At 45.7% G+C, this 12,541-nt stretch overlaps 1 protein-coding gene across 1 annotated transcript in view; it reads right to left on the bottom strand.

The window, feature by feature from the left end:
- Positions 1-12,541, bottom strand: part of LOC115093750 (beta-1,4 N-acetylgalactosaminyltransferase 2-like) — a 201,484-nt gene that overhangs the window by 14,764 nt on the left and 174,179 nt on the right. Inside the window, exon 10 of the mRNA XM_029605955.1 lies at positions 8,077-8,299. Within this exon, the coding sequence (XP_029461815.1) occupies positions 8,077-8,299 (223 nt within the window). The remainder of the gene's footprint in view (positions 1-8,076; positions 8,300-12,541) is intronic.

The raw sequence follows: 12,541 nt of genomic DNA, 5'->3' as shown, positions 1-12,541 counted from the left end.
ACAGACACGGGCTCGGAAACCGGACACCGGCAAAATTGAGCGTCCGGTTTTCGACCCGACAGCCGCCGGCCCATTTAAAATTTTTTTTTTTTACTTTTTTTTACCCTTCGGGACCTCCGACTTAATATCGCCATGATATTAAGTCAGAGGGTGCACAGAAAAACAGTTTTTACTTCTTTTCTGTGCACTTTCCCAGTGCCGGTAGAAACTAGTGCCTACCTTTGGGTAGGCGCTAATTTCTTAAAGTAAAATGTGCGGCTTGGCTGCACATTTTACTTTCTGTATCGTGCGGGAATACCTAATAGGGCCATCAACATGCATTTGCATGTTGAGGGCGCTATTAGGTGCCGCGGGTTGGACGTGCATTTTCCGCCCCTTATTGAATAAGAGGTAAGGGAAAACGCACGTCCAAGGGCAGGTTAATAGTGCGCTCCGTTGGAGCGCACTGTACTGTATCGGCCTGTCTGTTAAAATAGGTGGGTGGGGGTTGGGTTAACCTCAAGGATTCATTAGCTGGATGGGAAAATTTAGGGGAAATAGAAGAGCAGTGGGCAAAACTAAAAGGAAGTATTTTAAAGGCAATCTTTTTGTTAGAAACATAAATAAAGGAAAGAGAAAAAAGAGGCTGTTATGCTTTTCTAAAGGAGTAGCTGAAAAGAAAGAAAAGAAAGGTTAGCATTCATAAATTACAGGAGACTGATGAAAAAGGAAGACAGGCAACACTATCTGGAACAGTTAAGAGAAGCTGGGAATGTAGTCAGGAATGCAAAGTTGCAAATGAAAGAAAAAAAATTGCAAATAAGTTAATATTGGGGGCGGGGGAGGATAGGACTCTTGTTAGAAATGTTAGGGTCAGAAGGAATTGCAAGTGTGGCATTGTGAGAATCAGAGATGACGGGGGGAATATGCAGAGGCTGAAGAGGAGAACGCAAAATTTCTTAACAGATATTTCTGTTTGGTGTTCACTGTGGAAGAGACAGGAGTGGGCCTATGTAAAATAAACACAAATAGGATTGGAAATGAGGAAAACATCAAATGATTTTCAGAAAAAGTGTATTTGTGAGGAGCTAACTAAACTGGATAAAGTGATGGGGTATTAAGGGAACTTAAAGAAGTTCTGGCAACATCTCTGGCTGACCTTTTTAAAGTGGATGTGGTTCTTGTTCACAAAAGTGGAAGTAAAGAGGAGGCTGGGAACTACAGATCAGTTAGTCTGACTTCTGTGGTGAGCAAATTAATGGAATTGCTGCTAAATTCTGGAATTCAATGGAGAACAAGACCAGAGGTAGGTCTTATCAGACAAATCTGATCAATTTCTTTGAGTGGGTCACCAAAGAGTTGAATCAGGAGAGCACTAGATACTGTGTAATTGGATTTCAGTACGATTTCAGTAGGTGACTTATAAATTAATTGAGGACTCTTGATATGGGCCCTAAAGTGACTGAATGGATGAGAAAGCGGATGAGTGGGAGATGAAAAAGGAGGGGAGGGGAAGAGGGGGGACCATATAGACAGTTATTGAGGAGCATAATTAGATCAGCAACACTACTAATAAGGGTTCTAAATGGGATGTGTCTCACTCCATAGCTAACTCTGTCTCCCTTCTGTGTAGTAATGCTATGGTGCAAATAGATAGTGCAACAGAGTACACCTTTCTATATTCCAGGCCCCACAAGTACACAATGTACACATCTGGGTGCTGAAATGTCAGTGTTACTAGCAAGGTAAGAAGGAGTGATGGTGAGAAATATGCTGTGTAAAAGCACAGATCATGCACTGAAACATGTAAGGCACCGGCGAGCGGGGAGGCCACCCTCCATCCTGGGCCCCCGCGAGAACTGAACACCAAACTGAATGGCAGGGGGAAAAAAGATACGGAACCAACAGCAGGAGGTGAGGGAAATGAATGACTGCGATGTGTGACCACGCCCCCCCTGACGTCACTGGGTGCCCCGGCGATGGTTGAAGAGCGCCTCACCATCAGGCGCCGCGCCGTGTGTCGCGCGCCGAAGGGGCGCAACAAAGGGGCTCTCCCCTTTGTGCACCCCTTCGTGCAACCCTTGTGCTTCTAAAAAAAAATATATATATTTTATATTTTTCTGTAATTTAACCTTTATTCCAATTCTTTACCTTTTCTTTTCGCTTGTTAACAATTTTAATTAGAAATGTTCATTGTATTAGACTATGGAAATTTATTTCCTGCTATTCTGTTTAATGTAAACCGGTATGATTTACATCGGATGTAAGAATGTCGGTATATAAAAATTAAAAATAAATAAATAAATAAATAAGATGATAAGTAATTACATACCTAGGAGCCACCCGTTTCCCACTTGGCCACTCTCAAATTTCTCAGACTGGGTAAGAATGTATGCATTGTGGTGGGACCCTGGGTATTTGGCTAAGATATCCGTGATAATATCCAGGGTCGTTACTAGGTACTTAAAAGATCCAGGGTACGAGCCCATAGGTCCTTCTACCACACCCCACACCCAAAGATTTTGATATACATTGAAGGATCATAATGACCTCCTCCTTCCAAGCACAATCTTCTAAAAATACATTAGCCATCATAATTTAAATTATTTTATGCTTTTATTGTATTTCACTGATGGTAAAAGTACAGAGAAAGAAAAACAAAGATATTGTATAAAAGAATAAAATATATATATATAACATACTTTCAGAACTTCAGGATTTTACATTACCTGAACACTGCAAATATTCAGCAGGCCCCATAACAAAACACCAATGCACCTCCTATTAGAAAATCAGAAAAAGCCAGGCTTCTATAGATCCTTACACAGAAACTACATGCTAGCAGAATATCTCACCTTTGTCAAACATGCAATACTCAGGTTCGGGGGATGCGAACCACAAAACGGATTTTCTCCTCACTTCGGGGAAAATTAGTTTTTCAGATTAGTGCGGAGGGGAGGGGCACATTTATTTAAAAAAAAACCCCACCCCAACCCTTAAAATTTACTGTATTACAAACCCCCCCCCCCCACCATCCCGATCCCTCCCCAAGACTTACTAAAAGCCTTGGTGGTCCAGCGGGATCCCGCAAGCGATCTCTCCCTCCGGGCCATCGGGCTGTCAGGCCTGCTACGAATCAAAATGGCGCCGATGGCCCTTTGCCCTTACGATGTCATGGGGCTACCAGTGCCATTGGTTGGCCCCTGTCACATGGTAGGAGCAATGGACGGCCGGCGCCATCTTGTGCTCCTATCATGTGACAGGGACCGACCAATGGCACCGGTAGCCCCTGTGACATAGTAAGGGCAAAGGGTATCGGCGCCATTTTGAATACTGGCAGGCGATGGCACAAGTGCAGGAGATCGCTCCAGGACCCCCGCTGGACCACCAGGGACTTTTGGCAAGTCTTGGGGAGGTCAGGAGTCCCCACAAGACTTTCCAAAAGTCCGTGGTGGTCCAGCGGGTTTCCTGGAGCGATCTTCTGCACTTGGGCCATCGGCTGTCAGTATTTAAAATGGCGCCGATAGCTTTTGCCCTTACTATGTCACAGGGGTTACCGGTGCCATTGGTCGGCCCCTGTCACATGGTAGGAGCACAAGATGGCGCCGGCTGTCCATTGCTCCTTCCATGTGACAGGGGCCGACCAATGGCACCGGTAGCCCCGTGACATCGTAAGGGCAAAGGGCCATCGGCGCCATTTTGATTCATAGCAGGCCTGACGGCCCGGAGGTAGAGATCGCTTGCAGGACCCCGCTGGACCACGAGGGCTTTTAGTAAGTCTTGGGGAGGGATCGGGATTGTGGGAGGATTGTAATACAGTAAGTTTTAAGGGTTGGGGTGGTTTTTTTTCCGAATCAGATTTTTTTTTGTATTCGTTTTTCCGGGTTCCAAAAAACGATCCGTGGGAAAATTAGTTTTCCCACGAAGTGCTGAACTGAAACCTGAACCGACCCAGAAAAACGAAGCTCATCTCTAATAGCCTGGAGGCCCGAAAGATCCGCTGAGTCCATGGCCTCAGCAAACTGTTACGCAGAGTGGACTCTTGGGCCGAGGTGAGGTTGATGCCACCTGCAGAAGGAGGTCCTCATCGTCAGTAGGTGGTGCAGGTGATGCGTAAACCCAACAGGGCACCAATACCAGCCCTCGTTTCCTGCAGGTTGAGCCCTTGGGTACCGGGGCTGGTTGGATAGGTCTCCAAATAATAAATCCAAGGGCAATGACAGATAAGTGGAATCCAGAAGACAGTCTGAAGATTGGGGCAGGCAGCAAACAGACGAGTCCAGGAGGAGGCCAAAGGTCAGGGCTGGCGGTGAAGAGAGCAGAGTCCAGAAAACAGGCAGAAGATCAGGGCAGGCAGCAGACAATCTGAAATTAGTGGAATGTACCAAGGTCAGGCCAGAGAATCAGTCCTTGGAATGGGATCTCGAAGTCAGGATTAGGAACATGGAAGCAAGACCAAGAACATGGAGGCAGGATCACCATGCTGAGCAACTCACTACTCGTAAGAGTTTGATCTGTTGTGGAGGCAAGGGTTGGGCAGCAGGGGCTGCCTTAAAAAGTGCTGTGGGCTGACATCAGCATCCGGAGATGCGGGAAGTTTTCCCACCGCGGTCCCTTTAAGTTCAGCAGAGAGCCGGTGCGCATGCCTAGTGGCGGCTGAGGCGGGCAGTGCGGCAGCGGCAGTGTCGGCGCCCCACCACACTGGAAGTAAGCAACGATGGCTGCTCAGGGACGTCATGAAGGGGCCCAGACTGGCTAGGAGGGTGAGTGTGGCTGGCCGTGTGGTTCTACGGTCAGCCATCACAACATCTTCTTAGGAAAAGAAAATGACAACAGCTGCTTTCTTATTCTAATATGCCCAGCTATGCATTATTAATCGCTTTTTTCAGATCAGACGTATTTGTTCTGATACAGTAGAATTTGAAAAGCAAGCTAGTGAGCTATGGCTTCACTTTAAATCTAGAGGTTATCCGACTAAAGCGATTAATAATGCATATAAGCGAGCTAAATTCTCGGACTGACAATCTCTATTACAATATAAACCTAGAAAGGAAAATTCTCAGTTAGTTTGCGTTTTAAAGCAGACTATAGCAACGGCAGTGATTTCATCATCAATCCGCAAACACTGGCATGTACAGTCTCTGCATGAGGTTTTCCAGGAACCCCCTTTGATTGTTACTACATGGGGGAACATTATACGGGACATGGTTGTTGATGTTCAACTAAAAGCCTCCTCGGAAAGGGAAGAAGTGGGACACTTTAAATGCGGACAAATGTTCTCATTGTGTAAAATGCATTGAAGGTGAAGATCGGATAGACCCCACATTTGTAGTATATGCATTAATATGCACCTGCCCGATGATTTATGTTGGACGTACTACTCGTTCGATACGGGTTTGACTATGCAAACATAAATCACGCTTAAAGAACAAGCAGCTTTCAGCCCCGATCATGCAATATTGTATACAGTATGATCACAGTTTTATGCAGTTAAAATGGACCATTATAGATCATGTGAGCATTTCTACTAGAGGGGGGATAGAGTGACTAAATTGAATTATCGGGAGGCATTTTGGATTTTTACTTTAAGAATGCAAAATCCAGGGCATTTAAATTAAGAATTGGATTGGTTCGCTTTGGTCCAGTGAACACAGAGTATTCATGTCAGTTACTTGTTTCTGATTGGTCAGTTTTTATTCTTCTGGGTAGTATATATTGGTCAACTTAGAAAGGATATGGCATCTGGAATAGTCAAGAAGTGAAGCTTATGGAACAGCGCACCTTATTGAGTTAACAATTCATGATATGATTTGGATAAAGAAGTCAATGGATTAAAGACAAAACATCCCCTGAGGAAAGACTATGGATGTCTGAAACGCAGCCTTGTTGGGAGGGTGGTAAATTTTTGATTCACGTCAAGTTTAACTTTTTTGATTTATAAATGGAGACGCGCTTGAGAGCATATTGACTAGTATGAAAATAGATAGATGTTACGAACTGTAAGATTAAATATTTAAAATTGTGAACTGAGATGTACACAATTTTTATTTTTTTAAATAAAGTTTCCTTTGATAAAAACCTCAACACATTAATTGGATTGATTTATCATGCTCAAAAATATAAACAACAGCTGGAGGTTGGAGGGTTGATGATTAAAACATGATTATATCATTACTGGATGGTACTGCTTAAACGATATGAAACCTTCCACTCCATCTTTAAAAATTATTTTCATAGTTTTTTTTCATAGTGATGATTTAATCGATAGCACAGTTTATTAGGAATGTGAATTGGGTGCCCAATCATTCCCGCTTTCGGGTTCGTGTGGCCGCGGGAAAATCTCATTTTCCCGTGGATCCCCCTTTTTTTTTTTTAGTGAAAAATCATTTTTGGGTTAGTGCGTGCTAACGGGAGTTAGCACGCACTAACAAAAATAGCAAAAAGTAACAAAAAATAAAAAAATATACGTTATTTTTGTTAGTGCGTGCTAACAGGAGCAAGAGAACCCCAGCAGTGGATTAGGAGTTGAGCCCAGGTCCCCTGAGGAAGAGAATCCTAGTGGCAGTTCAGGAGGTGACCCCAGGTTCCCCAGGAGGAAGGGGACCTCAGCAGTGGATCACAATTTTATGCCAAGTCCCCCATGAGGATGGGGAAGCCAGCAGTGGACCAAGAGGCAGAGTCAGGTTCCGTAAGAGGTGGTGTTGTGTCCCTCAGAAGGGTGTGGATTCCAGCGGTGGACCAGGAGGTGGAATCAGGATGCCTAGGAGAAAAAGGACCCTAGTGGTGGGTTGGAAGTTGACCCCAGGTCCCCCATGAAGAAGTGGACTCCATCAGTGGACCAAGAGGTGGAATCAGGTCTCCCATGAGAGTGTGGACTCCAGCGGTGGACTAGGAGGTGGAGTCAGATTGGCCAGGAGGGTGTGGACCAGGAGGCAGATTCACATCCCCCAGAAGGGTAGGGACCCCAGAAGCAAACCAGAAGGCAGAGTTGAGTCCCCTAAAGAGGGCACAGACCTGTCAGAGCAGAAGTGGCTCAGAGGAGCTGGCAGCAATTTAGACATAATGAACTCCAGCCCACCCTAGCCCACCACTGCCTAGGAGCCTAGTTGCATCTTTTCACATGAGTGAGACTTGGGATAAAAGGGGGAGGATAATAATAATAATACTTGATAAAGTGGGAACACAAGAGGTCCCTCTTATTCTATATGGTGGTATACTGTGTTGACCAATAACCCCAAATTGCCAAATATTACATGTTCTTGCTATCTTGCAGAAATGTATATAATTGCATGGCCTGAGATTACTAACCAAAAGCAGATAAGAGTGTTTGATATCCTATTAGCAATGTATATAATCAAGTAGAAATGTATAATTATATAGTCTAATAAACCTGTATATATTTGTATATATTGCCAGTCTTGTTCACAGTCCCAGTTCTTTTCCTGGGGGAAGGGAAGGAAATCCCACCCACTAACACCTTCTTCCCTAGGAGGAAGCACCAGGTGCCATGAACACAAGGACTGGCGGAGTATGCCCTGGGAGGGGGTGTCTCTCGCCAGATCATTCCCCAACCCAGGAATGCCCCATGAGGTAAGCGGTGAAGGTGGCATTACAAAAAGGAAACAAATTTCATGTAAAAAAAAAATACCTTTAATATTCAATGAATACCCTCTCACAGGCATATCTGTTCACCCTGGAATGCATGACATCATATACAGAATATGCTGGTGATCAAAACTGAACCAGAAATTATGTTTTGTGTAATTAAGAAGACAACTGTGCTTGTTCTGCGAGGTATAGCACCTTGGGATGATATAATCTTCTGATATATTGTGTGCACTAAAGAACTTTGACACATAGTCCCATGATGCTGTCTGAATTCTGAAATGACAATGCTCAAATCTCAATATTATAGTAAGATTTTGTATTACTTATGTAATGTTCAGATACATTATCTTTTCAATATAGTGTATTTATCTGCACAAAAAGAGGCCCTATTTAAATGCATGATATTTACTTGTGGTAAGCAGACTCTGTTCATGTGGATCATTATATGAAGCTTAGTTAATCTGTGTGACAAACAGAGGCCTTATTTACCTGTGTGAGCCACTCTCTGATATTTAGGATCAAAGCCAACACTTCGGATTTTCTCAGTATGTGCCAAGAAGAAATTCACCACGCCTCCAGTAACCACACAATTTGGAAATCCTTCCAGTGGGTGGTAAAAGCCAGACCTCCAATGCAAACAGTCCCCATCTTCATCTCCTTCTTGCAACAACAACTTAAAACTGAAGAAGTTTCCATCCACTCCACCACTCACCTGTGCAGAACAGAAATCTTCTTTATTTCTTGAAGGTATCCTTGTATACATACAGGTAAATTTTAAAAGGAGTGCACGTGTGCATGCAAGTACATGTGTATCATTTAAAATATCTCTGCTGTGCATATGTGTGCAGCCTTTATGTGCACAAGTGACCATATGAGAGAGAAAATCTGACACTCTGGGGTAGATCTTAAAAAAAATACGCGATCGTGTACTTTTGTTCGTGCACCAGGCGCGAACAAAAGTACGCTGGATTTTATAAGATACGCGCGTAGCCATATCTTATAAAGAGGGGCACTTTCAACTCAGGGTGGGTTTTGGGGAGGCAGTGTTACCTTGATCTGCCTAGGGTGCAAGTGTCTGTAGACCCTTGTAACATCACCCCCCCAAACGCCCCCCTGAATTGAAATGTCTCTGAGATGCCAATTAAGTCTATATCATCATTCATTGTTATGCCCACCTCTTTATCTGTTACCTGTTTGAAGTGTTTTTCTCGTTTCAATGTAAATCGCCCTGCGAGGCGTTAGTTTTATTTCCTTGTAAACCGAGGTGATATGTATTTTATACAGGAACCCCGGTATATAAAAACTAATAAATAAATAAATAAATAAATTCATTGCTTTGCATTCTAATTCTCACATCTTACTTCTTAGACTTCTGGCATTAGCATACAAACATTTCAAAGTGTGTTTTTTGTTTGTATTTTCATTCTGCTTACTAATTGATAGGGATAAATTGGAATCTTTTAGCTCAGGTGAGTTTAATTGCAGACACTTGGATTACTTTTCTTATTAATGGAACCTCACTGTTGGAACGCCCTAATTCTAATGCGTCATTAGTATCCTTTGAAGATACCTCCCTTCGAACCATGCACTGCTGAGCGACTGTCTGCTTTCCCCTTTGTTCTAGTTTAAAAGCTGCTCTATCTCCTTTTTAAAGGTTAGTGCCAGCAGCTTGGTTCCACCCTGGCTAAGGTAGAGTCCTGCTTCTTATTGTCCTCCAGCAATTGAGGAAGTGAGGACTTGCCCCAGTTACTGGCCAGCTTTTTCAATTCGCAACCAAATAAAAGTGGGCCTTTAAAGAGCATTTTCATAAGATTAGCTTTGGACCCCACATCAGCTGACCAATTCTGCAACTAGAGCTGACATCTGGCTGCTACCACCGAAGCCAATCTTCTGGTTGGAGTTCGGACTAAATCACAGTTCACAGATGCCAAAAAATCAGCAGCAGGTTCCATAACTGCTCTGGAATTGACCACAGAATCATCTACCTCCTGAGAGAGAAGCAGACAAGAATGGACCACAAGAGTGCAATAGGAAGCAATCTATAAGGTCATTGCCACTGCATCAAAGACCTGCTAAAGGATAGACTCAATCCTTCTATCATGTACATCTTTCAAGACTGCTCCTCCCTCCACAGCTATAGTCATTCGCTTAGAGATGTCATAAACCAACGTATCCACCTTGGGAAAATGCAAATGTTCTCTCACAGCTAGATCCAGAAGGTAGAAACCCTCCAATGCCTGACCACCTTTAAAACTGGCTTCTGGGGCATCCATTCAATCAGTTCCTGAACAACAACCATAACAGAAAAAGAAGCAAGAAGCTTTGTGCAAGGAAACCAAAATGGTATTCTTCTTCTGCTCTGACATAGGATCTGCTCCAAGCACTCCCAGCATCTTCAAAGTCTGGGAAATCAGGGCTGGCAGTTCATCTTTATTAAAGAACCGTAACATGGTCCAATATGGATTCAAATCAGGTGTTATGCCTGTCGGTCGCAGACGGCTGCGACCGCTATTGCTCACCTTATGTCTGACTGCTCTCTCCCCTTCGGGAATACTGGCGGCCTCCGCCAGTTATCTCCGGCCGTCCTGCCTCCATTCCCGGGCCTCCCAGGGTGGCGAGAACGCTGCCGACTGCCTTGTTATCTTCGGAGTTCCTTAGGCGCTCGCGTGCCCCTGGGCCTATTTTAGGCACGTCATGGTGGGAACCTCGGGGGCGTCCCCTCTGGATGACACCACTACCCCTGGACTCTTAAGCTGACTGGCCCAGACTCTTAATGGCTTAGCAATGAGTTCCTTCCTTGCTGAATCCTGCTACGCTTCAGATGCTGATCCAGTTCCACTTGCAGCTGATGCCAGACATCGGGTCCCCGCTCCTTGGGGGCCCTCTCTGTCTCTTGACTATCCGCTCCTCGGAGGGTCCTGTGTCTTGCTTCCTTCTTCTACCCGCGCTCCTCATGGCACCTTGGAACCTTCTTCATTGCCTGGAACCTACTGCGACTCTTCACCACGGTGTACCCTGCTCTGCAGACCATTACCGTGCTAAGCTGTTGTGATTCCCTGCCACGGTATACCCTGCTCCTCGGATTACTACCGTTCCTTCACTTCTGGGAGTTCCTCCTCAGTGGCCTCTTCCCATGGACAGCTACCGTGAGTCTCTGCTATGGTGTACTCCGCTCTGCTGGCCATTCCTATTCTTCTCAATGGGACTCTCTCTGTCAGTATACTTTGCACTCAGGACCACCCATGCTACACTGCGGTGCTTACTTCCCTGCACCCTGTGCTACAGGCCTTGCTAGCTCTCGAGCTCAGAACTGTATGCCCTACCCCGCTCCTCTGGATAGTGCATCCATGGACCAGAGACTGTTCTACACCTCCAACTCCTCGGAACAACGTCTTGTCTCCTGCTTCGAGGTCCCAACCTCTCTGTGTGCCACTTGGTCCCAGCTTCCTCCTCAGTTCGGACTATCCCATGGCTCTGCCCCTGTGAGTCACTCTCTCATTCTGGCACTGTCCCTCTCCGCATGCACCTCGCTCTCCGGAGTGATTCCAGCACTCCACCACTAGAGGGACCTACTGGGGACTTCACTCTCTCTCTCTCAGTCCTCCTGTCTCTCGGACTGACCACTGGCTGAACCTCGCCTCCTGACGGTGAGGCTCGCGGGGGCTCCTCCCCGAGAACTGTTCATCGCTCACCTCAGACCAAGGGCCCACAAACCATAACAGATTGCCAAATCCATGGACCCGGCAGAGGTCTCAGTTCTCCAGGCCATTCCAGGCCTAGCACAATGAATTTCTGAACAACAGATGTTTTTAGAGACTTTGGATACAGCCATAGATAACCTCACTAACCGGCTAGACTCCACCTCGACGTCTTCCAAACCAGACTCTGCTTCACATGTGCTGCCTTTCCAGCCTACAGTGCCCTTGCCGGCACCTCCACGCTTCTCTGGGGATCCCTGTATGTGCTGGGGTTTCCTGAACCAGTGTAATATGCACTTCTACCTACAACCTGCATACTTCCCAGATGTGTTCACTAAGACCATGTACATCCTTTCCTTCCTGGATGGAAAAGCTCTAGCCTGGGCTTCACCCCTCTGGGAGCGAGCGCACCCCATTCTCCAAGATCTGCCCGGTTTCCTCATGCTGTTCCGCTCGGTGTTTGATGATCCAGGATGGAGAACCATATCCAGGTCTTCCCTTCTCCATCACCAGCAAGGCTCCAGACCCTTGACCGATTACGTCATCGAGTTCAGCACCCTTTCATCTGAACTCCAATTGAACTCGGACTGCCTACGGGCTATCTTTCTCGAAGGCCTGGGCCAGCATATCAAGGATGAACTAGCTGCCTGGGAGCTACCTGAATCCCTGGATTCCCTAATAGACCTTACTGGCCGTAATGATAGCCACCTTTGAGAGCGCTGACTAGAGGCTAAAGTGTCAAAAGGGATGCTCCGAGTATATCTACGACATACATAATCACCTAAGCCCAATGCTGCTCCAAACAAAGAAGGGGAAGAACCCATGCAGATGGGTTGAAGTAGACTCTCACCGAAAGAAAACGTCGTCGTCAACAAACAGGGCTTTGCTTGTATTGTGGCCAACCTGGACATGCCCTTGCTTCTTGCCCTGCTTGTCCGGGAAACTTCCAGGCCTAGGTGCTGCCAAAGGACTACTCCTAGGCCTGACATATCCCTCTCCTCCACTAACCCTATCGGTCTCTATTAAACTTGATGCCCAGGAATTTCATACACTGGCATTAGTGGACTCAGGAGCTGGTGGGAACTTTATCCTGAGACACCTCATGGAACACCTTCGAATACCCACCGTCCACTCCCCAGTCCCATTATTACTATCCTCCATCCATGATGAACCACTTCTTGGTGAGGTTTCTCATTCCACAGCTCTCATCCAGCTTCGTACCAGCTCTAGACCATAACCTTTTTTGTACTGGACAA

Source organism: Rhinatrema bivittatum, chromosome 6 (genome assembly GCF_901001135.1).
Source record: "Rhinatrema bivittatum chromosome 6, aRhiBiv1.1, whole genome shotgun sequence".
NCBI classification, from domain to species: domain Eukaryota; kingdom Metazoa; phylum Chordata; class Amphibia; order Gymnophiona; family Rhinatrematidae; genus Rhinatrema; species Rhinatrema bivittatum.
Note: the sequence above shows the minus strand (reverse complement) of the source record. Positions and strands in the feature narration are given on the sequence as shown.